This window comes from Xiphophorus maculatus, chromosome 4 (assembly GCF_002775205.1).
Source record: "Xiphophorus maculatus strain JP 163 A chromosome 4, X_maculatus-5.0-male, whole genome shotgun sequence".
NCBI classification, from domain to species: domain Eukaryota; kingdom Metazoa; phylum Chordata; class Actinopteri; order Cyprinodontiformes; family Poeciliidae; genus Xiphophorus; species Xiphophorus maculatus.
This window is the reverse complement of record NC_036446.1, coordinates 18,232,731-18,260,170: the sequence shown is the minus strand read 5'-3', so window position 1 is coordinate 18,260,170 and position 27,440 is coordinate 18,232,731. Positions and strand designations below refer to the sequence as shown.

General features: G+C 38.2%; 1 protein-coding gene across 2 annotated transcripts in view; it reads right to left on the bottom strand.

The window, feature by feature from the left end:
* st5 (suppression of tumorigenicity 5) overlaps window positions 1-26,887 on the bottom strand; it is a 59,573-nt gene extending 32,686 nt beyond the window's left edge. The window contains exons 1-4 of one of the 2 annotated variants that reach the window (XM_023332569.1): window positions 26,728-26,887; window positions 9,239-9,337; window positions 2,541-3,818; window positions 1,572-1,717 (exon numbers count right to left, since the gene is read on the bottom strand). In XM_023332569.1, coding sequence (XP_023188337.1) covers window positions 1,572-1,717; window positions 2,541-3,818; window positions 9,239-9,312 — 1,498 coding nt within the window. In that variant the 5' untranslated portion in view covers window positions 9,313-9,337; window positions 26,728-26,887. Of the gene's footprint in view, window positions 1-1,571; window positions 1,718-2,540; window positions 3,819-9,238; window positions 9,338-19,655; window positions 19,858-26,727 lie in introns of those variants that run through there. The other variant, XM_023332568.1, reaches the window with a different exon arrangement.
* Window positions 26,888-27,440: the final 553 nt, after the last annotated feature.

Here is a 27,440-nt window from a genome sequence, read left to right as displayed (position 1 = left end):
CTGTGCATCACCCATTAATCTTACACTAAAGGCTGAGTGTTGACAGACTGAATCTATAATGAGAGTTTTAAACCTGGAACGTCTACAACAGGAAGAGAAAGCAGCAGTTTGTCTCCAGCCTTATTATATTAGGCCTCCTGCGTCAGACTGCAAATTTCACTAAACATCTAATTATTAAACTCACGCAGTCTGAGATTTTTCTTTTCTCAGAAAATATCCAAATTTTATTTTGTAGCTCAAGTTTTCCAATATTTTAAATATAAAGAGTATGTTAGTAGCTTTTATTTATAATAAATAAACAAAAGTTAATTAGTCCTCTAATTATCTTTACCATCCTTTGTGGGCTATGTGTTAAAGTGGCAGCTGGCTGTCTAAAAACCCTCAGTTTGGAGAAACAAGGTTTAGTTCTAACTAAAGGAAGTTAGAAGGACTAATCCAAAAAGAAGATTTCTGCTTTCTTACTTTATCTTATTTGAAAAATTGTTGCTGAGAAAAACATAATAAAAACAGAGGGAACAGAATCAAAGCATATTCGCCAACAGATCATGTACAAAGCACAGGGTAACACAATGCTGCCCCTCCCCAATATTTTTCTGCACACTGCGAGGTAAAGTACAGATTTATGGCCTGAGCCCGATTCAAACTTGACCCGAAATTCGGGCTGGGTCCGTTCAAATTCAAAATTATTTGCTTGATGGTCGGGTCCGATTGGGCGTCAGCGGTGTGTTTAATAAGCCTACAATACATATGGAACAGAGAAACCCAAATGAGACTGCACGATGCAAAAGGTTTACTGATCTACTTATTAAAGTCTAAATAGAGGCGTTGGCAGTGTACCCTGTAGAGGATAGAAAGAAATATCCTGCACTTAGACGTCATTAGACTCTAAGTGCAGCGAACTGCACACTAAATGCGCATGCAGCTCCGCCCTATTCCGCTCCTATCAATCACACACCCCAGATGACTTGCACTTTGCACACCCTGTGGTGACAACAAGCAACAAAATAGAGATGGGAGATGTTTGACAAAAGCTAAAAGTGGGAGAAATTACATTGCTTGCCCAAATTATGGTGAAAAAGCAAAAGCAGCAACATTTTAATTAAAATGAAATGTATGTTGACTACAGGCTTGGGCATATAATTAAAGTTCATTTGTCGAGTTGGATCAGGGTACGACACAATGTCTACAGGTTCAGGTTGGGACGGGCTGGATATTTTAGGCCTGATCTAAACTCTACTTTCATCTGCTGCTTCTTTTTCAAAACAAAGTGCCTGGTGCCAAAACTACCGCCCTTATTCAGGTAACACTGTTTTAAAAGAACAGTTGACAAGATAAGAGCGGCCTGACAGCTGACTGTTAGTTTGCTAGATTCTATGTTTTTATTAAAAACAAGGACTGAACAAGTAGTTTTTTCCTCTGCAATATACTTGTATACATCAAAGCTGCAACTAAATTTATTCTGCAAACATTTTTGTCTTCCATCAATTTAACTGCATAGAATACATTTTCTTTCATCTCATACCATATCAGAGCATTGCTGTAAGAGAAAAAAACAATTGAGCTGTGCTTACCTACTATGTCCTCATAGGCATTTTCCTCTAAAGTGCTTTTGGAACTGGGCCGACTCTTGGGGTCTGCGGTCAGCGCGCCGTTCTCTGTGGGGGAGGAAGGGTATGAAGATGGCAGGCTGGCAGCATCCTCCGATTCACACAACTCTCTGAGCAGGAGTTAGAGAAGTAAAAACAAACAGAGATCCATAAGCAAAGCTACAAGTAAGAATGAGTCATTGAGTGTCATAAAATGAAAAAAGTAAATAAAAAATAGAAGAGGAATCCCATGCTTCTGGAATACAAAAAACAGTCGACATGGGGTTGTTTAACTCCTCCAACAGGTGGTTTCATCCCACAAGAACCTTAAAACTAATCACAAAAGAAGAAATGTGCTTCTATCATTAGGAAAGTTCCAGAAAAGTAAACATGCAGGTAGCTTACTATCTCTTAGAACACATCACATGTCAAAACGCTGCAGACAGATGATAGCTGGGCTACATTTCTGGGAGAATCTACTGAATCTTCACAACGGGCCATCGACATCATGTGGTTTTAAGGCCCGTTCTGAAACGGTTGCAACCGCAGGAATGTTAAACAGAGTTCATGGGATGAACGTTTGAGGATTTCACAGAGGAACGATCTGGTGAGGCAACACCCTCACTCAAAAAAGGTCTGACACATGAGAGTGAAATAAAAGGAAAGGCAAAGGTCAGCTGCAAGATCTGACTGCAGCTGGTAAGTGTGAGAAACCATGCACTTCTCTAAGAGAGAACATAGTTCAAGAAATTTCTAAATCTGTTTTGTAGAACATCAAAAAAAATCTGGAACGGGTCTGACATTTTAAATGTTGTGTAAACCAACGCAAATCAGATATCTCCAGCATGAACAGTTTTCATGACATACACTAAGGAGCCAAAACCACTTTACAGGGAGACAGCAGGAAACAGACCTGAGCGATTAGACAGACATAAGAACATGAGACGTCCTCACCTGTCCGGGATTCTCACTGGCTTGCTCCCCTCATGCTTGGTGGTCCGCGTGGTGCTTGGTGCAGGAGTGGAGGGTAGGGGTGGGGGAGACTCTGAGGTTCTGTCCGGAGGTAATCCATTAGCTGACAAAACGTCCTTCTGGTCCTGTTTGGCATCATATTCAAAAGTGCGTTTGGGTTTAGGTAAGGGGTTCACTTGTGTGCCAACAGAGGTCTGTTGACTCTGCAGTTCCGGGCTCTCGGACCTGGTTGAGCTCACGCTAAACCTTTGTCTGAGCCTGGAAAGCTTATCAGAGACCAAAATAGTATCTGGTTCTGTGGCCACAGAGCAGATGCTGCTGCGCTTACTGGCACATGTACTGTCCAAGTCATCACCTATCACAAAGGACTTCTGTCTTGTCTTGTCTGGAGCGTAGCAGTTACTGAGATATCGTGGAGGAGGAGGGCTGGGATTCTCCTTCAGGGCTTGTTCTATCTTTTGTATCCTGTTTAGGACTGCTGACGTCTCTTTACGAGCAGACAGGGTACGCACAAACCCTCCAGAAGACTCTGTCTTGCTTTTCCTTTTTTGGAAACGACCCAGGCCATCTTTGTCTGAAACTCCCTCATCATCCTCCGTCCCTGTATAGGAGCATTCAGAAAAAGCCGTGCTCATCCTACGGACTCCCTTAAAATCAAAGGTTTTCTCGCTGCAAGGAGAAGAGAGCAGACTTGGGCAGCCCTCACTACCGCCAACAAGCTCCCCTCCTCGCTTATCCAGACACAGGCTCATCCTAGGCAGAGATACCCTCCTGCACTCCCATTCTGAGATCTTTTTACGGATTGTGGTGGGGGGGATGTCTGCTCCCGAGTGGGTGAGGGAAAGGGTGCGTTTGTGGCCTTGATTTGAGGAAGGTCCCAGAGAGAAAGTGCTCCAGCTCAGAGGCCTACCATTGAGTTCTTCCCCTGCGGGGACTTCCCCTTGATTCTCCTTCTGTTCCTGATCCCCCTGATCCTCCTGACAGGACTTGGTCGGTAACGGGGGCTTGTAGATTGAGAGCCTGTTGTCCAGGCAGCTGATGCTCTTCGATTTGGAGAGCCGGCCCTGGGGATCAGTGTCACCTGTGAGAGAGACACCGCTGCAGAGGCTAGCGGTCTTGCTGCTCCATCCAGCTCGAAGCAGGAACCTGCCGTCAGTCCTCACGTACTTAGCCTGTTTGGTCTCTCCGTCACTAACAACAGGCTGCTGGTTCTGCCCTTGGCTGGCAGAAAGTGCTGGGAACGAGGATGTGGACTGGCTCCTAAAACAGGACAGAGCAAGCAGTAAGGGTTAATAGAAAGTAAAAACCCATTTTTCTCACGACTGGCTATGACCAGTGAATGCTAGATCAAACACAGAATTAGAATAATAAGATTGTTTCCAAACTGAAAATTCCCGCGTTTTAAACAAGCAGTTCTTTGACACATTTGTAGATTAAAACACAAGAAAGTTTTCTCATGAGATTACAAATCAATATGTGAATGTGTCCATAATCATTAAAATATGTCTAAATCCTTTGAATTACAAACAACTTCCAAGACTGAAGACTGGTGAATATTTTTCTACGACAGTCAATGTTTGGCACAGTTAATTTTTCATAAAAAGAAAGTTCATTCAAATGACTTTGTATGTGTTACTGTCCATGCTTTTCAAAATAACATGGGTAGAACAGACTTTGATTTTTTTAACAGATGGTAACTGTGCTGCATCTCTATGTAGCACACTTACAGATTTTAATCAACCAAAAGAGACAACACATAGGGACTGCAAACATGTCTATTGAATCTTTTTAATAAGAAGCTGACTGTGGAACAGATGGGACAACTTTTCCAGGATCAAAGCCGGCATGAAAACCTGAAGCCACGTATTCAGAAAAACCAGAGGAAAGTATTCAGTGTTTGGCAGCATCAGAATAAAACCAAAGGCAATAGGAAACACACACTTCATTTAAATGACACTGCGGATTTTTCCAGGTAATTGAAAAATTACTTGAAGAGATTCACAGCAGACCTCACACAGAAGGCATTAAGCGCAATGAAGATTTATGGAAACCACCTTACCTGCAAAGTCTGACTGCACCTCTCGGGTTCTCACAGCCTTTTCTGATCCCTGCAGCTACAGTAAGTGATTCTGGACTCTACCACTGTCTCACACAAGTTTTCCCATGCTGTTCACCTCCTTTAGGAAGACATGTACCCACACAGTCACAGGACACTCCAGCACTCATATTCTCCCAGAAAGCCTGTGATTATCTGGAAGCTGACTAAGAGTTGTGAAAGTGAAGCACTGGGAGATCTGATGTCACCGTCTTGGTTAGAATAACGACTCTTGGGAGGAGGAAGCTGAAGGCTGCTGACTGTGATCCAACAGTGCAGGTTAGGACAGATCTGGCTTCACACCTATCTGCCCTTCCCATATTTCACTCTCTCTGCTTCAGGCTGGAGAGAAACTCACAGCAGCTCTATGCCTGCAAGCTTGGAGCATGATGGATGAAACTTATCTTACATCCCTTCCAGGAAGCATGAGAGTCATTGTCTGCAGATTTCTACAGCCGGTTTTCACTTTGCAAAGTAAACAATATATCCTCACACAATGCTCAGGTGTTTCTGCAATAGCTGTTATATGAATTGGACTTCTCCTAGTCCTTAACATATTAAATTAAGGACTTAAGGAGGAAGTCCTTAAGTTTGCCATTATGTTTGGATTCTAAATAATGCACAATGAAAATGAAACAAGTTAACTTAGATTTAGTATATACTATCTACGGTAACACTTTACTTGACGGGTTGTGAACAAGACTGTCATTACACCGTCATAAACATGACATAACACCTGTCATGAACATGAGTAAGTCTTCATGGATATTTATGACTGTTGTCATAAAGTGTCATGACACTTTTAATACAAAGTTGACATTATTCAAAATGTCTTCATTATGACAACTTGACATTAATCAAGAAATCATGATCTGACATAAATTTGTTATAAAAGTAATACTGATTAAACTTTAGCTTTAATAACATAAAGCTACATAATTTTTAAAGTTTAATCAGTAATACTTTTATAACAAATTTATGTCAGATCATGATTTCTTGATTAATGTCACGTTGTCATAACGAAGACATTTTCAATTATGTCAACTTCGTATTAAAAGTGTCATGATTTACCGAATGACACTTTATGACAACAGTCATAAATATTCATGAAGACTTACTCATGTTCGTGACAGGTGTTATGTCATGTTTATGACGGTGTCATGATAGTCTTATTCACAACCCGTCAAGTAAAGTGTTACCCTGTCTACCATAGCAGATTACCCATCTAAAACAACTGTATCATCATCTCTCAAGAAAAAGTCCTTGATTAAATAATAATTTTTCAGCTTTATGGTCTCCATGAATGGGAAAACAACAATAAATTCAACTGTTTCACTATATTTAACTCTTTTCTCTGTGGAGTCTGCAACATCTCCATAGTTGACGTATATAGGTGCAAATCTCTTTGTTTTCCCACATACAAATTTTTCTGGTTTACAGCAAGTTTTGTCATCAAGTAAATAGTTTATTCAAAAAGCTTCAGCAATGAGCATCATTCCTTTCTTTAGAATTTCCTTCAAATAAACCAGACTTTGTTCCAGTCCTCAACAATGGAGCCAGTGATCAGTTTTTCAGGCTTTCTGAAGGGTTTTTTTTTGGCCTTTGTCTGCTTAGTCACTCCCATCTGGTCCCATATTTGTAACAAATGGCCTAAAAATCAATCTACAGCAGATGAACACTATAAAAGACATGTCCCGAAGAAATATAAAATATTCTAGCCGAGTTGAACCAGGAGCCAAAAGATGTCTTGTCCTTCAGTCAATCTTCTATGTATGTATCCATGCAAGTCGTGGGGTTTTGGGTTGACGTTAAAGGGTTAAGTTATTTTTATATATATTTGTTGATATTTGTTAAATTTATGTTATTGTTCTCAGAACAAAAACAATAAATGTCAAAACTGGAAAATTGGAATGTATGTAGTAAAGTCTGATCTCTGCATCTACAGGGAAAAAAAATGTAAAAAGTAGCAAAAGCTCAAAGAAAATGTTTTAAACACCTTTCATTTACACAAAAGAAAAATAACATTCATGGGCAGTTTAAAAGATTATAGAAATGTTTCTCTACTTTAAAGCAAAATTACAGATGGTTTACACCCTTTAAGCAGTACTCTTCATATGCTGGTTTCAGGTGGAGTACCCTCAGTCTAAAATGCTGATTTGACAAAAGATCTAGTGATAGATTTACACCTGATTTATTTTCAGATGTTGATTTATTCAGCCATACCACGGCTTTGCTTAGTAAGATTTACTTTCAGTGCTGTAAAATAAATGTGGGCTGCCACATGAAGTCCTCACAATTAGAAACATTTATAAAGAAATGTGCTGATTTCTTTCCTTTTTCCATATTTTCTTAGGGGTTCCTAGTGAGGTGAATAAGCTTTTGTAGGAATAATAATCCCAGTTTTGTCAGTTTCAGCTGGGTCGGCCACACGTAAAGTACTACACAAAGAGCTGAACGTCAGTCACAGCCTGGCCTCTGGCTTTAACTCAGGCTTCCAGGGCATGCTAAACCACAAGCCACATCCCGTTGCTAACCAGAACGGGGAGCGCGGACTGCTCACAGAGCCAGCACTGCTACTGCTGGGGTTCACAATCCACCAGCTGCTTGTCACTTCTTCATTTGTTTACAACCCGGGATCCAACTCCTGTCTGAGGGCTTTGAAAAGTTCATTCAGAAAGGGAAATGTGTATTTCTTACACCTTATAACAACTTGTTTAACATGTGGTTTGGCACCGCAAACATTTCTCCCTATTACTTTTTACAGTTAGCTGAAATCCTTCACCGTAAAATACACCTTGAGATTACCAACATGCACTGGATACATGTTTTAATTGGAGAGGATCACAGAGTCCACAAAAAGCCGCAGCATAATTTTTGCCTGAAAAATATCCGAAGTCAATTTCATATTTTAGAGGAACATATTGTGAAGCATCCTCCAAGACAAGCAAGTGCTCTCCATCTGTCAAAACATCCAGCTGCAAGGAACATCTCTGCCAGGTTTCAAGCACATGAAGTTGTATAATTATGTATGTAACATGAGCCCATAAGGACCTGTAAGGCTCTACTGATAAATGTACATTTATCACATATCGCACATTGAAAACTATATATGTAGAAAAATAGACTACTACTAACAACTACTATGTTCCTTACTGTCAAAGTCTGGTAATTTGGTTAAGTACCTCCAGTAAACACCATCTACCACATATTAGAGTTATTTTGGGTTGAGCAAGAAGCACAATCTTTGATAATTAATGGAAATTAATGTAGCTGAACTGGTATCACAACCACAATGAATTGAAATATGGTGTAAAATATAAATTAAATAAAATTATAGGTAAGAGTTGGTTATTTATTCGTTGCAGTAACTTACCAAAAATACTTAACTACAAGGACAAACTAACTGACAGGGAAAAGGTTAAGTCCATGGGTATAAAATGGTTTTCTTACTGGTAAGAAATGGACATACGCTGGGGGCGTATGGCGATGTGAGAGTAAGAAACTGTCGGACAGTGTTTCTCATCCTGATCAGCAGGGCTCACAGTCCTTCATGCTTTGGATGTGACTCAGCTCCAGCACACCTGATTCAAATAATAACATTACCTCTTCAGATCCCTGTTGTAATTACCTTCTCATGTAAATCAGGTGTGTGGCAGAAGGGATCAACCTAAAACATGAAGGACAGTGGGACCGAGAAACAGTTGACAATGAGATCCTGAAATGTTGACAGAGAATTTATGATTAATGTAAAATTATACAACGCTCAGGTGTTTGCTGGTTTTTGTTTTTTATTACATTTAGCCACCTATAGCCACTTCTATTTTCTCTTTTCTTTTTTTTTTTGTACACAATATTCAAAATTGTAAGGATCAGAAAGATAGTTGAAAAGCCTAGAAATAAAATGAGCTCATATATAGCAAAAGCATCCAAAAACTTTTGAAAAGCCAAAAGAGATACTGATTAAAATCTCTGTGATAGATAACAATTAAGTTTGGTTTCTAGGTGGAGGAGCAGCATACAGAAATAATGGCTGGTACTGCAGGTTTATGCGTTTGCCTCATAAACAAAATGACACAGACAAACACAAATATTACAGAAATCAGCATCTGTAAAATACTTAAAGGTTTCTGGGAAACGTTTACCACCACTGACTAAAACTGAGCAGCAAACCGCTCAGCAGCGCTGTTAGCTCCAACAACAATCATTCTTCATCAAAATAATCCCAAAAACTTGTTTTACTAATCCACTGGATTGGTTTAAATGATTCACATGTTAATAATAACTGCCTTTAGAGCAGGACACTGTCAGCTTTCAACATGCTAACACAAGCTCAGCACTCACAGTTCAAATATGGATGGGCCCTTGTCCTCAAAACAGGATCACACTTGCAGATGGTTTGATTGACAATCTTTGATTATTTTTCCCAGAAGTTCAACAATAAAAAAATAAAGCAAAGAAAATCCAGCACAAACTGATATCTGACAGAAAGACCTGTTTGAAAATGAATGAGCTGGCAGGCAGAGTGAGATGACTGGAAGTGCAGGTTGATTAAACCTGCACTTCAACTGTCCCAGATGTCACTGACCTATCGGGGACGTCGCGCGCACATTTACCCCCTCCTGCTCGGGGCACAGCCTTCGAGTTCTTGTTGGCAGTCATGTTTGTCTGCAAACCATCCACTCACCTGCAAGGCAAGAACATGAGACATTTTATTAATGCATGTCAGCAAAATCAGGCTCGCAAAATCCTTTCAGTTCGTTTTCATAGTTGTTGAAGTGTAGATTTAACAGAGTCATAACTAAAAAATAAACGACATCTAATGGACTTTAATCCCCATTTCCATCAACAACAAAAAAAAACAGGTGATTGAGATTCCTCTGAACCACAGCCAGAACTCAGGACCAAACACAGAGTTTCAGCTGTATGAACAGGTAAAGTCAACACACCTCCCATGAGAACTCAGATAGCTGAGAGATGACTGAAAAACTACTGGGAGCTGATTTCAGCTTTACAGATGTACTCAGGAGCAATCTCTACATCTCAGCATTGCCTGACATGTAATATAAAAAAGGGTTTGTATGGTAAAGATGACCATAAACACACCAAGCAGATTACATAATATTTTTTCAGCAAACAAAGCTAAGCTAACAATGAAACAGATTTTTAACATTTATCAACATTGGCACAAAGTTGGTGGAAATAATAAATGGTCAGTATTTTAAAACGTAAAACCACATGGTTAATGTTACCAAAACATTTATTAATTTGACTGTTTTTCAGTTTATGTATCAGCCACAACATTAACCGGTCATCTTAACGGTGACAAGTAAATCCTAACATTCACTTAGTTTTTGGTTTCACACTAAAGCTCAGAGAAACAGAGAAACATTGTAGAAGCTATGTACACATGGCACTGACTGCAACCTGGACACGACAATGCATCCTCCAACACTGAAAAATTAAACCTAAGTAAGAAACAAACAAACAAGTAAACTGACAGGAAAGAAAATAGTGAAGATCTCTTCAGCCAAATCATTGTAATCAGATTTTTTGTCACTTGATGCACATAGAAAGAGAAAACAAACTGAATGTTTTACACTCTAAGAAAAGGCAAAAAGGTGAGGACTTGAGCATTTTTCTATTCTATATCTCATCTTTTTAAGGGGAAACAATGTGATTTTTTTAATCACCTTGTGATTAAAATATGATAGGTCTATACGACCGATCAATATGATAGGTCGTATAGAAAACCCAATTAATAAATAACCAGAAAATACTGCTAACTTACAATCTACTTGAATTTATATAAAAACAACATTTGAGGCACATAAACAAAACTCCATACAGAACTAGAAACAGCAATAAGCAAGAAATAACAAGTCTAAAATCCAGCCAATAATCACACAAAAACATTTATTTGAAATAGGTTTTTAAAAATGATGAAGCCATTGCTGTTGTCATTACGGTGATATTTAATGGACTTATTTTAAAAGTTTCTATTCTTCAGCCTGTTCCAGTCGGGGTCACAGGTTGCTGCTGGTGTTATTTTTGAAACATTTGAGAAGCTTTGTTTTAGCTAACACTTTTGGTTGGTAATATACAGATGGTTGGATAAAATGTCATTGACTCATTGATTCTCACTGTAAGAACTAAAACTGACAGATTTATTATACAGGTTAACATCTTATTGTGTTTAAAAAGATGCGAGAAGAAGATATACATCAGCGAAGCACATAAACCATCAGTGTAATGTTTGCTTAGGATGGCAGGTAAAACAAAGGAGGGCATGACTTTGTTGGTGTTTAGTCCTCTCTCATCAACTGTCAGTCAGTCGTTTCCCTGCTGCCCAGCATCCTCTCGTTTCATACCAACTGAGGTCCTTAGAACAAATAAACCATAAACAATGTAAAGACGTGTTCCTTGCAGGAAACATTTCCTGGACCTTATCTCTCATCAGACCAAAAGTTACTTAAAGCCTCCCCTCAAACTAAAGGCCAACGCTCCTGAAAACACAACTTGGATCCTTTTATAAGTGGGCTCAAAGCAATTGTTCTGATGCAAAAAGGGGGTCAAACAGAGACCTCCGGAGTTCAGAGGTGGAGGATAGGAGGCTGCTTGGCAGCAGGACTTGTTTACAGGAAGTTGTTGTATGAAGGAGCAAGCCAACCAGGGCTGAAGCTGATTCCTGAAGAGACAGATGAGGAGAGAGAATAAGCATTCCTGCTGTCAGCTATTTCCTGTGACTGTGGACTGAGCTGGAAGGGCACAAGATGCATCGTTTTTTCATTAAAACACAAAGACTGATGTTGTTCTGTGCAGAACATAAACCTCCAGCTCTTCATCTTCTCCAGGAACCACAGCAACTCTGAACTGAGTGAATTTAAATAAAATACAACACCAGAATGGGGCAGAGATGGTGTGGATAAACACTGATCACAGCGATGTAGTTGGTGCTATAGAATTTAACAAAAAACTTTTATGTCAAATGTTTTTATCTTTAAAAAATCTAAAAAATATATATTACCAGTTAAGACATTAGTATTGTTGACCTTTATGCAGAGAATTATGGATGACGTTTGATATAATCCTATAAAACATATGCCATGCTCAAAATCTAGCTTCTGTCTTGAAATAACTCTACTAAATAAAGAGACCACAACTTTTTGAAACATAAAGCTGTTAATCGGAGCCACTTTTACTCATTGATTCATATGGATTCATTTGAAAGTAACTTTTAAATTAATCCTTTTTCAGCTTTCTGCAGCTGGAAAAGGCGCAACAAGAGAATTGGGTCACACGGACCCAAGATGGACCCTGCATTGTGAACACCAAGGCGTTAGCCAACTGACTTCCTGAGGGCTGATACCATCTTCCTACACAAAATCACCAGCTGTAAACAAGGACTACTGAGAAACCTCCAGAGTACCTTTAAAATGCATTCAACCAGATTTAAGAGAAAGTTTCTCCTGAGATATCTGAGCCAAAACTGATCAACAATTGCCTAAAGCTGCATAGAAAGAAATGTATTGCTGAGTTCAGCATCCTTCCTTCAAGCATCTTTTTACTTAGCATACGAACATATTATCTAGTTCATGTTAATGCTATATAAGTGTGCCATGTTGGTCTATAAACTGCAGGTCTTTCTGAAAGAGGGACCTTCCTGTGTTGTTCCTTTTCTGTCATAGTTGTGTGTTTTTCATCAAAAGAACACAACAAGTAGATTGTCCATGTTAGTATTACAACTACATGACTTTCCTGAGACAGGACATGATGCAAAAAATAACTTAGTAAGAAGTCAGCTAACTGCTCTGTGCTTTTATTTAGGCATGGGCTGCTTTCCGGTCAAGATTTTTTTTAATATTCCTGCCGCTCTTCCTGCCAGAGGTTATGACAGAAAAATTCTTAGGATGGGCAAATCTGTTCAGTTCTACTCTGAGAGAATTTTGCTTTGTCCCATTACTGTAACCTTTTTATTTAAGTGTTTATTCTTATGCAATTGAATACATCATAAAGTAACCTGTAATTGATTTGGTCAGACATGTTTTACTAATTTCCTTTCTGGTAGAGGAAAAACAGTCAAAACAACAAATCAGCCAGGCAGCTAATACCCTGACTGACAGAGTGTTTTACAGCTGTTAACAACTCTGATAACAGAAAATTACAAGCAACAAAAACTGACCCAGAAAGCAGATGACAAGTTTTAAAAATATGTGGTTTTGTGTGACTTTATCAAGATGATTTCAGTATTCACTTCAGATATCTAAATTTTCACCTATTTACTAAATGGTTGGACCTTAACTACGAATGGGAAGTAACACTTTTGGCTTAGCTGCATCTTACTTTGAACTGGCACAAGTTCTGGTCTGCAACTACAAAAATAATGCTCCGCCTTTAATAGCAACTTTGATTGTGACGGACTGTGATTTATTTATTCTATCAAGTACAACACAAAAGCATACAAATGTTGCAGGTTCTTTGATGCAGTAAGAAGATTTAAATCCCACAAAAAAAAATAATGAATTACCGGTACACCAATTATAACAAACAGCATCTGTCCTTGAATCAAACTGAACAGTATGTAGTTGAATTTTTCATTCTAATGTATTAGTGAACAGGAGAAAAAAATGGGATTTTTCTATGTTTAAGCTACTGATTATCATCAGAGAAGACCAAGGTTTCTCCTGACTGATTCTCATCTTTAACCAACGACTGGTGCACCAAACAGAAATTTTCACTTTTTGTTGTCATCTCATAGTTGTAGCATTAAGACAAAGTTTCCACAGACTTGCTTCTCTGTGCTTTAGTCCTTAAACACAAACATCTGGCCCTTAAAGGAAACTGGAAATCACCCAGTAAAATCCTGATTGCGAATCTCTACTTTGTACCTTTAAAAGGACACAAATGAGGAGCGTCTGGTCACATAGAGGGCAGGTTGGGTATATCATGTAGTCCACAAAGAAGCTGGTAGAAGTTAATATATTGTGACTCTCCATTAAAGCCACATCTTTCCTTTTTCTCTCACTGACTCCTCTGCCTGTCAGTTAGAGGTTTAATTTCTCTTACAATAGTTAGCAAAAACAAACACCTACTATTAAATTATTTAACTGTAAAAACAACTGGTACTTAAAAAAAAAAGAAATAAATCAATGAAACTTTAAACAATGACAGTAGCTTTGTATGACCAGAATAAACAGACTCTTTGTGCTGATTTGTCCTTGAGCGGCAGCAATGGTTAAAAAGTATGTTGTTTTCTTTTTTATCGGTATGTGTGTCAGGGAGAGACTGTGCGGTTAAATATCTTCTAAAGACAGTCCACATGTCCTTGGCCCTGTCACATTTAACAGATCCTCTGATACAGTCCTCTTCGCCCACCTCACTTAGGAATGTGCTAATATTTGTTCCATCAATCAGAGTTCGGCTGCACTTGTAATATTAAAGAATGCTTTCGGAAGGCAAGAGAGGGGCGCAGACACATGAAGTTGATGCCAACGGCTTTGCTGTCATTCAGAAAATACACAGGTATGCTCATGATTGCCTGTTGACTCTGTATAACAAATTAAAATAATTTTTACATTTTGTAAAGTCTCATTAACGTTATGCATCAGAGTTTTCCAGTCAGGAGCATTTTTAACCCAAAACATGCAGCAGAAGTGGAAACAATAGCATCCTTATACTGAAGTATAACTTTTTTCCCTGTATTCTGCTTTTCTGGTTGACCTGCTCATCTATTTCTGCTGATCAGCAACCTGACTTCAAGGTTTTTCAAACCACCGCAAAGCTCACAGGCAGCCAAAAAGGCAACGAGGGAAAGGAAGAGTGAAAATCTCTGTAAATTCTCAACTCTCTCCAGACGCCAGAACTCGCTGGCAGAGGAGAGCGCACACACTTATCCACACCACTGCTTCAGTAACTGCAGAAAGACCAGTTGTGGTGCCAGTTATTAAAATAATCACTGGCTAAATTAAGCATTATTATCACAAGTGTGGCATATTAAATTATTTTAATCATTCTTTTTGAACAAAACTTCAGCCAGTGGTGTTAAACAAAACACATGGCAGGCTAAATGTAAAGTGTGAAGGCACAATATTTCCATCTGATGTGAAAAAGACTGGAGGATTGCTCCTGATATTCTCACAAATTGTGCAGACAGAGAGCAATTTCAGCAGCTGTTGCAACCGCAATTACACCACCTCATGGTCTGTCATGCTGCCACAAAGTAGCTCAGTTCATTCCCCTTTTTTCAAGTTAATCACTGCATATTTTCTGTGTGTGGAAAAGAAAAGGAGGCTTTCAGTGTAACCTAGATATGAGCATGCACAGCTGCAGAGGCAGGCATGCGAAAAACAGAGTTATGTCCCTCTGAGCTGCACCAGGAGGGTTAAAAAATTTGTCACAGATTCGACCTCTGACACAGGAGTCTGGACTTTGTGCTTTTGTTTACCACTATCTTAAAGTGGGAGTTTAAAAATGGTAAACTACAGAAAAGACTGGACCACCAAAGGGGTTTTTTCTTGTCTAGAGCTCATGAGTTGATACTTAAAGCATATAGTCCTGCTGAAACCAGAATAGCCTCAATTTAAGTGTCCATCAGTCACTCATGGCTTAACTAACAGTTGACAAACCATGGTTCTCTGAAGTTTCTTTAATTGACAAATACAATAATGATGTGTTTATATCTGATGAGAATATTTTAACATCATGTATATTAGAGGGTATTAATGAGCAAAGGATGAATAAATCTGTTTAAAATGTATGGCAGTGTAAAGATTGAGTAACTATCCTTCAACCAGCCTCCTCACAGTTTCTTTGAAAATGTCCTCAGTCCTTTACAGTGGATCTAGAAACTGTAACGATCCTGTTTGAAAAGGGCTCCAGCTGTAGGGCTGAACATTTTCACTAAAGGTGGAAAATGCCACTTAAATAGTGATTTAAAATGTTTCACATTATTTTTCTTTTTTTGATTATTTCTACTTGATACTTTCTCTCTTCCTCAAGTATATTTTAGTGTCAGCATGTTGTGCAACACCAATATTTGTCATGCTGAAAAATGATGAAAGAGATGTGCAATCACATGAATAAAAGTTGCTAGAGTCACGTAACACGGTTCCTTAAACAAGAACTTTAAGTTGCTATAAGGACTTATTTTGTATGAAATTGTAAAGCAACTATAATAATCTCTACTGCCAAACGGAGCTTACATGATTATGCATATGATTTATTTGACTTATAAAAATGATATTTCATGTTATTTATGTTCAAACTGAGCATTTAGAGGTCAGCAATGGTGATTTATGATAAAAATGTTGTCCTCGACACAAAATCACCAGCAGTTCATTATGGCTGAATGTTTTACAGCGCTCTGTAAAGCAGCTTTTGTCATTTCAGGGGTTGCACTATTTATTATGAGCATCAACAAGTTCTGACAGGAGACAAAAAATATAACAGCTGGCTCTTTGTATTCAGAGCATCAACATGATGGACAATTGCTTGCATCTGAGTAAGAGTAACAGACATACTCAAATAATTAAGGGAGATCAACTTTTGTAAAGTAATGTTACCATTAACGGTGTATTGTTATTTTTATTGATATAGTGAACTAGTTTTTATTACAGCAATAATCCTCACAATATACAGAGCCGGGGGAGATCATAAATTGTTGAAACACACTGTAGCTGCATTGTTTTCTTCTGCTGACGGCAAACCTACGGTTTCTGAAGCAGCAGCAAAAATGAATGGAAAACAACATGACGGAGGTCGGAGGAGCTAACATTTAGACTCCTGTCATTTCAGAATTGTAACGCAGTGTGGCAAACTAACCAACACTAGTTGGCGTGCCTAACCCAAACACTTAAAACTGACCTGCAGCAGTAGACAGACCTGTTAGTCCAAGTCAGACTATATAATCAGACTGCTCTGTTCTGTCATTTACGTCTGCAGGGGGAAGAAATGCTGGGAAACAGAATTACAGATGTGAAATTGGCTGTGTGACTTTAAGCCATGTGAGTGAACTGTTCAAGTGAGCACTTATCTAATGTGCAAATAGTTTTTTTTTTCCTTACTTTGAAAGGAAGCTTTCTCTGTGTGGTTGACAAAGTCAGCTGAATGCAAGGGTAAAGTTTAAAGAGAAAGTCTTATGATTTGCACAAAGCCAAAGGAAAATCTGTCAGGACCACTTGTAACAGAAGTACCCAACCTTCTTAATGGTTATGTGGCTGAAAATCCTTTAAGTAATGATGATGATGGCTAAACGTTTTGGGTTTTTTTGTCTCTATTAACTCAGCGAATGACATCAATGGCACCTGGCAGGGATGGTGAAAGCTTTTACAGTAAATTATCTGTTGATACTTCAGACTTACTCCTCCCATATTGAAGGAGGTAATGGGAAGGAAGTTCCTTCATAGTTTTGTGTTGACAGTCCTGCGACAGGGAAAGGTCATTGTCTGACCTGCACAATGGAGAGGGGGTTTCAAGAGGAGGAAAAGCAGCCTGAGCCATACGGTTTGCGTTAGAAGATAAGATCATAAGGGTTAAGGCTATCTGTTAGCAAAACTCCAGCTAAGGAAGAGACAGGATGCTCAAAAAGCAACAAGAATCTCAGAAAGAACTCTTCTCCTTTAAATGTTAACATACTATCATATATATTTAGATATATATTGGAAAATAAATAGATAAAAAAATTTAGGAACCAGAACTTTAAGATTGTGTCGGATGCAGACATGGGTTGATATGATAACTTTCAGTAAAACACTGTGGTATAACAAATACCAAGAGAAAACTTTAAAATTAAGACCTTGTAACTTTGTGTAATTGAGTTTAATTAAAACAGATGAGCAACAATTATTCATACTCCTGCTAAAACAATACAATAGGCTGACAAATTTCTTATCATTATTTATTATATATCATATATTTATTCGTACTTTAATTTTAATTGACAAAATCCCTACATTTAGCAGTAATTGTCTTGTGCAGAACAGTAAAGTGTTTTGCCCTTCTGCTCTTTACAGACAACCCCAAAACATAACAACCAGATATTAGCCATGTAATCAATCAGGCTGTCTGTCTGTCCGACTAAAGCCTGCAGTCAACTGCTTAATAGATATGTTCCCAGCCTTTCATCTGTAGTTTTAAAACAGCATACCTGAATAAGTGTGATGTGTGGCGCTCCATTAGTTTCCACATCATCATGGTCTCTATTTTCACACCAGAATACTTCTAAACAGTGAGGGAAAAGTAAAGGGGCTTTTTTCATTCAATTAGGGTGCAGCAATATGTGAGGGAGACGGTCTGCTGTGTCACTCTGTTTTATACAGTCGTGGAAAATTTGTGTGAATGAACCTTGCATCAAATGAAGAGTATGATGGAAAATGTCAGCAGTTTTAAAACAGTGACTTACTAAAGCCGTCGTATTTCTTGATACCACAACTATTCAGGACAGACACAGAGATTGACCTACCTAGTTTTCTTCCGCAAATGTTTATATAAATAAGTTTTAAAAATATTCATTCATCCAACAGAATTGATACTCGTATTACATGTTTTTACTGACTTTTGACATATGCTTGTCTCTTAATTTTTAAAAGAAACTTCCTGGCTCAATGAAAATTATTTCTAAATTAATTGTCCCATGGGTATGAATAATTTTGAGCTCAGAATCTGAATTTCTGTTGTGCCTTCAAGTTATTGTGACAACTCAAATACTGTAAATACACAAATATCCAAATGTTCACAGGGTACAAATTTGGTTGATTACTGCAATTTGTTATGTTTCTCTAAAATAACTGGATCTGACTGTCTTGTAAAGAGTCTTGAGATCAAATCTGTTACAGATTGGCGCTTTATAGGCAAACCAATTTAAAATGAACTTAAATGAATTTACTACAATAAAGTAGACAATGACAATGATATCAAGGCATACCAGAGTTTTAAACAGTAAGGGTTTCAAACCACAAAACATTCCCAGTATGCTGTTTTTATGTCTTTTTAATGATTTGTCAACGAACTTCTAGGAGGAACAGTCATTTCTCCATCTCTAACATGGAGTAGCACAGTAACCCTTCCCCAACATGTTGCTGCACACTGCTGGTCAGCTGACCTAAAGAACTTCATCTCTCTTGATTGACAAAGACTAAATGAGTTGTTTTAGTTAGAAACAGACAGTTTAGTTAGTGAAACTACAGGAGGGCTCTCATGTATTTAATGCTGTTTTGAAACTGGTAAAATAAAGAGGGAAAAAAGGAAAATTCAGCACAATTACTAGAGCACAACAAGACTTAACGTGTTTTGTTTGCTAATATTATTAGCAAAGAACATGTTATTTTTGCAGTATGGTGAGTAATCGTTCCTCTTTTCTTCAAAAATAATGCAATCATGTCATGTCATACCGACAATTATTTTATTTTTGATTTTTTTTTTTTTTTTTTTTTTGTGAAATGCTACGATGCCGAAAAACTGGGAATAAGACAGCAGTCCCTCTGAAATCTGCCTGAAAGTGCTATGTCAACATTTCATCTTATCAAACAAAGCGAAATGCAAAGCTAAGATTCCCATCTTTTGTCAACTTTCTGCTCATTTCCCCCAAAGTTTGAAGTACAACATGAAAAGGGTTCAGAGGAGTCCTTCTTTTTCCTCTCCTTATCTGCTGCCGCTTTGACGTTTTGGGTGTTTATGCGATAATAGCTCGGTCTAATTACAGCCCACAAAGTAGCAGCTTGTGTCCGCTGGGACATTTTTCTCCATTCAAAGGGTCAGTTGAGAGAATAAAGAAGCTTTCTGCTTAGATAGTTCTACTTCAACACATCGATGACCAAATATGGTCACATGGGAACAGCTTTAACGACCCTTACAAAGCTATTTAAATCACCTTCTCTGCAACTCTAAAGTGATTTAAACACTCTTCTTTTAGTCTCATCCACTGCGATAAACTTCCTGCTGCAGCTCGTCAGTAACGGTTCAAAAAGCATGTGTTTTTTTTTCTTGTTGTTTTTTTTTTTTTTTTTTACCTCCGTTGCTCTCCTTACATCCATGACTGCTGGTGATATTTTCAGATTATAATCCCGTTGCGACGCTTAAATCCCGTTCGTCTGATAGAAACTTTTGGCTGGCTGCTCCGGATACCTGCCCTCCTCAGTAAACTCCGTCTCATGTCTTTCCAACACAAACCGATAAAAGCAACGGGGGGAAAAAAAGAAAAAAGAAAGAAAGAAAAGGATAGGAAGGAAAAAAAAAAAAAAAAACTTCCAGCCTTCCCTCTTTGCTCCCACAGCCTGCTCCAGAAAGAAGAGGCAGGACTTGTTGCTATGGGAACGGGTTGTTTGCCCCCCAGTTTTCCTGGGATTTATCCTCCACCCCCCTCCTGCCCTCCTCCTCCTTCAGACAGGCATTCAGCTCCTCTGCGCCTTGTTTATTGTTCCGCTGGGCTGAGCGGTGCGGATGAATATTCAGGAGTTGAGGGTTGATGATGGGATGAAACCGGGGTTACATTCCACAGCCATCAGCGCACAAAGGTGTCTTTCAGTACACCAGAGGTGAGAATGCCCACTGTCGCCGTGTGCATGCTCGGGGTGACATTTGTTGGGATATTCAAATGTGACAAAAATGAAAGACTAATCGCTAAAAATTCACGTGTAAGAATAATCCCACCCTGCAGTCATACAGGGTACAATTCATGCCAGAAGTGCCATTTGGTGTCGCTTTTTCTGTACCTCTGTTTCCATTGAGTTGTGCTGGGTGTAAATGTATGGTCAGGGTCAAGGCAGCTACATTGACTTTGATTTCTTTGTTTTGGTTACATATACATGGAATATAACCAGACTATCTGGAGAGGAAAGTTCCTCTATCCATTCTATCGCTGCTTCAAAATGTTCAAATAATAATTAGTTGACATTAATTATGTCAATAATTGCCCTACTCTTAGATCCACACTACACATTCAGCATCCAGGTGAGTAAATCTGGGTTGGAGTAGACAGAGCATCTGAATGATGCATCATGACATAAAGCACCTGTGTAAATCCTGGAGAAGCAATGCCTATTCGTTGTATAAGCGGTGTCTCTAAGTTCCTTGGTTCAAACTGCAGAACTTTTTGACTTGCCCCCCCCCCAAAAAAACAATGGCAACCTGGTTTTGCTACAATGTCAGCATAACAAGGCGGCCTTTTGCGGCTGGGTTTTACAGCGAGGATGAAAAGTTGAGGCAGTAGAACAGGTAGAACAGTTTATTCTTCTCACAGCATCAATAATCATTTCACAGGTGAAACTGTAGCCTTAAATAGTCCCAGCTGTGACGGACCAAACCACCTTTAATTCACAGGGGAGTCTCAATTCACCAACCTCCACCTATTTAAATAAAATACCTTTTACTAAATACAAACTTTTCCACTTACGTTTTATAAATATTTAATGTTTTATCATTACATCATAATGAAACACCACAAAACCCATAAACAATCTCTTCCCCCCCCACACTTTTCAATGGCCTCTCCTGGAACCTATAAATGGTGTCTGGACCCCTGGGGCAGTATTTGTCCAAACACCCTGGAGAGGACACAGAAAAGACAGGTGTCACTTCATATTAGCACTCCACACTTAACAGATTATGTACAAACATTTGCTCAGTTTTACCCACCAGTAGCTCATTGCTCTGAGTAACAATTATCCTCCCTTCACAGGCAACCACCTCACTTCTCAATGAGGAGCAGCTGTGCAGAGCCCAGAACAAAAGGCTACCTACTAATCACTAAAAATACTCAATAAATACAATTAGAACTTCTTGTGTGCAAATTGTTATTTATGTGCAAATCTATGCTTAAATGCAGTGCTAAATAAAGTGCTTGTTAATAAAGTGCAAAAAGTGCTTTTAAAGTGCTCTACAGTGACTTGAGTAGAAATAGTCCCAGTAATGAAGATCTCTTAATTACAGTCAGATGTGGGGGAAAAACACATCTGTTCTTCAGCAAAAGCAGCATGTCTGAGTTTGCCATAGAGCCATTTTGGCAATTTTGCAGTGTTGCGTGTGCCGCTGGTGGACTGACAGCACATGCTCATATCATCTGACATTCCCTATCCAGTTGATTTTTCTGACTTTATGGTCGGAAATTGTAACTTGTAAATGCAAATTAAACACAAAATTGCTGTCAGAACTTGGGTATTCTATTCTTTCTTAAGTCTCTAACACCGATCAACGTAATTTAGGATTAAGTATTTAGAAATATCAAACATCAGTCTAATACTTGCCTTTTTTAGTAACAGGTCTGCACATTAAGCGTTTTTTAACAATTCCTAAAAGAAATTATAGTTGAGCCAAGCGTTTGAAATGAAATCATCAGATAAATTTGTGATTTTGAGTATAGATCATTCACAATAGCATTGAATCTCCACTATGTAATTTTTATTAAGAAATATGTTTTTTACATATTTGTCAAAACTGTCTCTATATTGTGACTTGTGACACGTTGTTATGATACAGATAATCTTTCTACAAGCTTAGCTACATTTATATTTACTTGTCTTAATGTCGAGTAATGCAAGAGTGCCAAATGTGTTCTAGGAACAAAACATCTGATTAGCATTCAACAAAATTGTTGAGCTATCTACTTAATCCACAATAATAATAAGATTCTCTTTATACATTGATGCGATGGAAAAACACACACAAAACCCTTTTTTTGTGATTGTGTGTTTCTGATCATCATGAACCATGATGCTTCCCGCGCAAAAGGCTGAACCTCTGAGAGAAATGTCGTAAAGGTTGCCCAAACACAACCAGACTGAGCTCAGAGACATCCAATATACAGTCAAATAAACCATTACAGTTGTATGAAATAAAGACAATTGTAGGTATAACTATAGCATTAACATTGTCCTTACAAGATAAAGTTATCTTCTTTTGAAACCTGGTAAAAGTTATTTATTTTTCTCTCTGTCCCACTTTGCATGCTTCTCCAGATAAGATCTCCCTGCATCATGAACAAACAGTCTTTTAAATAATATCAAACAAAATGTGAACATACTGTACATCTGAAAGGTTCATAAATTTGTTTTACTGCTGTCATTTAAAGTTTAAAATTGTCTACATCCTCGTCTTATTTACATTTCTTGCTAGTATGATTATTTCTTTGATGGTCAATGATCCAGACCAGAGACATCAAAAGATCAAGCTTTTGTGTTGTTTTTTTTACAATACTCTACTTTGCAATTGTTTTATATTTTCAGTCCATCAGATTTACCAAGGAATATTACCAATCTAAGTATTGTTTTCTAGATAAAGATCAAATACCGTCATCATCTCACAAAACATGGCAAAATGTCTCAGGTATGTAACTACATGGCAACATATAGATTTTACTTCAAGCAATTTATACTTGTTGGATCCTCAGTCATGTATAAGTCTGTTTTAAACCTTACACAAAGGCAAAACTATGAACATTTGTATTTGTAAAAAAAAAAATACAAATGTGAAATGCTAAAACTAAATTTCTAGTCTACATCCTTTAAAAAAATTGATGAATAAGCACGATGTCCAAGAATTTTCTCTCAATCCTCAGCATATAAACAACAAAGGAACCAGGTGTGTCTGAGCACCTGCGCTTTACGTCCACTGCAGTGTCCCACAATGCGGCTGCACTGGGCCCCAGAGGGCCCCTCAGAGGGGGTGCACATGTGCAAACACTCTGAGGCTCAAACCTGCCAGTCATCTTATTACAGGGAGTTTAAATACTTAATTCAGATGCAGCATTGAAACGTTTCCCTTTAAAGTCAATGTAAATAATGAAACTGTTGTTTTATTATTTGCTGTAAATTTGCACTGTTTTTGAAATGAGCCAAATGTCTGAAATGGTGTAAAGTTGAATAATGCACATTTTACAAGGAATTTAACTGTTATCCACCAAACACTCTCTCTACCCAGTCAATAAAACCACATAAATCTAAATAATAAAATGCTCATATATTTTCTCAAGCCTTTAAATCAAATCATACGAGGCAACACAAGAAAGCCGCATGAATTTCAAAAATCCTTAGTCTGCTGCTCAGTGATTAAAATGGTCTGAATCTTTCAAAGCATTTAGACCAAAACAAGATATTTCTGCAAAGTATATCGGCATTCACTCAGATCCCTTTAATCAGTGAGATCCTGTTTTCATTATGACTCAGATTTGTTTTTTTAAATGAAGCTTTTTCACTTTTGTTTCAACCACAGCGAAAGACTGACAGCCTGTCCACTTTATACTATCAAAAAGCAAAAACAACCATAATGTGAAGCTTTTTAAATCAAATCTAAAGCTAACCTCTGCCATAAACCTGCCTTTATCTAGTCTTTTGGGCAAAAGCAAGTGTGTCTTGTCATCCCACAGGCCTGCAAAGATAGAGGAAGTCACAAAAACACAGACATTCGTGGTGGTGATGGTGATTTGTTACTTTGAGTCAGCAGGAAGCATTTCTCAGAGACCCCATCAAAACCTTTCAAGGTCTCGTAAAGCTGAAAACACTTCAAATCTCACTGTCTGAGCGCAAAAGGCTGAGCAACTGGCTTCTATTTGTGGGTATGTTTTACCAGTACTCAGCTTCATTGTTACATTGATCGCTGAGCCATCTGGACTTCTCATTAAAAACCACATCCTCAACTCCCATTATACTGGAGCATCAAAGCCTGAACTTACACTCATAAGTGAAATTCTTTCACCGAGCATCCGAAAACGATATATTGTTTTTCTACCGAACGGGAATCATCAAAGTACTCTTAAACTTGTCATGGCATTCGCTGTTTAATACACAGGCATGTCTGGTACAGCTTCAGATTGGTTTGCTTCCTCTTTATTTTTTTAGAAGTATTGTGATGGAAAATAAAACTTTAAAACATATTTTATTACAGTTCGATTTGAAGTCCTAGATGTTTATTCTAGCTTTATTTCCCCTACATAATTGTTTAGGATTGTTTGGTGATATTACCTATCACTTCTGTGCTGCTGACATTCAGCTTCTCATTGCTTTTAAAACACCAACATACTGCAAATGTGTCAGTGTTAAAGAACTGAGCAGACGTTTAGTGTTGATTTCTCATTTTTTACAACATAGCCAATGGGATTTTTGTTGCTATTTTTATCAGTAGAGGAATATTGCTGCTGAGCTCTGTTACATCCAGTGTTGTCATTTCCTCTCACTTAGATGTAATTCTTTGTTTACTTGCCTTATTTAAACTCTGACTTGCTTGCAGAATAATATTCTGTTGTTCTGATTTAGACATTTACAGTATCTCTGATCTTCTGCTACTATATGCCATGACTGGGATCCCGAGGCTAACTGCTCAGGGTGTCGGTCCCTAAGTTAAGGCTGGAAATGAAACATCACTGAGCGTGGAGCCTTGTATCCCAAATGCTCTGAAACTCTGGAATATCCTAACTTATTCAGGAAGTAGCAGAAATGCTATGGGTTTAGGCATTGAAGTAGCACTGTTTAATTGATTTTACTTTTTTTATTAGCTTACCTTATTTTTTCTTGCTAGGGTAATGAAAATGTAATGAGAAAATTGTATATATTCATGCGTGTTTTGCCACCAACACAATCAAATTCATCCCTGATATTTTAGCTTCTAGGCAAGTTTAAAGAAGCCAAAGTGCGTTTTATAACCCAACAATCTCATCCACGATTCAATTCAGTTTCTTTTGCCATGTAAACTCAATATCGCATTTCAGAAACAGGCCCGAGGCAGCCCTTTGACTTCAAGATTAAGTTGACATATTTTGTCAACGCTGAGAGAGAGAAGACACAACTTGTGGATTGAAGACATCTCCCCCTCTTTAAAACTACAGCTATCAGCTGGAAGTGCCTTATGCAGAGCAGCTGGCTCCACAAGAAGGCAGCCAGCTGTTTTATTTTTATATTCTGACTGAGGAAAAGCCATTTTTGCATTGTGCTTGTTCAGAGACAATAATGTGGGCTGTTTTCATTATTAACAGACCTCATTTGGCACTTGATGGCCTACAGTGGAATCTGCTTTCAGGGTTATCCATCTAGTCATCTGTCACCACTTGGCACATGCTCATTTAAAATAAAACTCACCCACACATTCATCCTAGTGCACAAGCATAGACGGGGACACATATCTGCTTTAGATGCAGCTGGATTTATATCCATTTATTTTTGCTTCAAAATGTTCGGCTTCAGTACCAGTTAATAAATCAGAGTGTGAAACATACGCTTCAAAGAATATAATTAAATAAGATATTGGTAGTAAAACACTTAAAAGAACACGCTAGTGGTTGCTTGATTAAGCATGCATAAGTCTGAGTGACAAATAATAATGTGTTTCTATTTAAAAGAAAATCCTCTGACTAGCTGGAGTTCCAGTCTTTTAATATACAAAGACCTGAATTTAGCATTTGGCATTTATCTCAGTATCTCCCAGATGTCACAACACCAAACTGGAAATCATTGAAAACAACTTTATAGATGCACATTGTGAATAAATGTGTTTCCTCCAGACCTGACGAAACAAGAGTCTTTCTTGCATATTTAATTGAATCTTAAGACAATAACATGGTTTGAACTTACTGTGAGGACAATGGACTGGGGTGATGTAAATCGAGGTGTGTGTGCGTGTGTGGGGGTGAGAGAGAGTGTGTGGGGGGGGGCGGGGGGGTTGTATAAGTTACAGTTTCCAAACTGACTCATGGGGGGCGGGGGGGAGAATCGATCTGTGGTTTGTTGTGGCATGAAGTCAAACGACACACAAAGAGAGCAGAGGCCATCGATTAGTGCTTGTTTCGCATTCAAAGCCCTTGACTGCCCCCTGTAGGTTGAACGTGACAATTGCATGACCAAAGCTTAGAAACTATTTTCCAACAAAAACCATCATTAACAAGAGGAGAAGACAGACAGCATCGACCAAAGTCAGTAACTGTGACTTTGGTCATAGTTTAAGGTGATAAAAAGATATAATCACGGTCAAAAGATATACGGTTATTTTTTTGTGTCTTGTTTTATAAACAACAAAACTTTAGTAAACTTTCTTAAGAATAGATGATTCCGTTAGATTTCTCCCTGAACAGCCTTTAAGGAACAGAAAAAAGACACGTACCCGTGTTTCTGTGTTGTTGCGATGTTTGCTTAATAATCCATTCTTCATAAAAGATGAGTGGCTTTCTGTCTTCGTGCAGCCTGAAAACTGATTTGCGTTTGTTGTTTTTTTTCTGCGGGGAAAACGACCTTCTCCGTCTATAACTGCATCCAATGAGTGAGAGGAGGGGGGGAACAGGGAAAAGCGGACTGCACAGGAAACGGTGACGCAGCTGGATGGAAATCACTTTTTTTTTAAATGAAAAGAAGATGGTTGCAGTTTTCTCAAAGATCAAAACTATCCAATCACGGACTTTTCGTTTACGCGTCCGGAATATTTTGAGTCCATTAAATAATAATAATAAAAAAATTGTTCAGCTGTGCCAGAACTTAAAATGGTGATAATTATCTGGAGCTACAATTGCAATAAGTTCACTTTTACATTTAGAGTATAGGCAAAACAGAATAGGATAAAAAAGCAGAATCCATTATATAAAAAGTAAAACGAGATAACGACGTTTTTGTTTACATGTGTACGTTGGGATTTGGGTTTTTTTTACACAAACTAGATTCAGAGCACAAAAGACACAGAAGAGAGTCTTCTTTAATCTGGAAAACCACGAAAGCGGCCAACACCTTTGGTCAGCAAAAATACTTGTGTGTTTCGCAAACGTGGCAGCTTATTTTATTTTTATTTTTTGTAATTACTACAAAAGAGGGCCAGGTGTGCTTAAT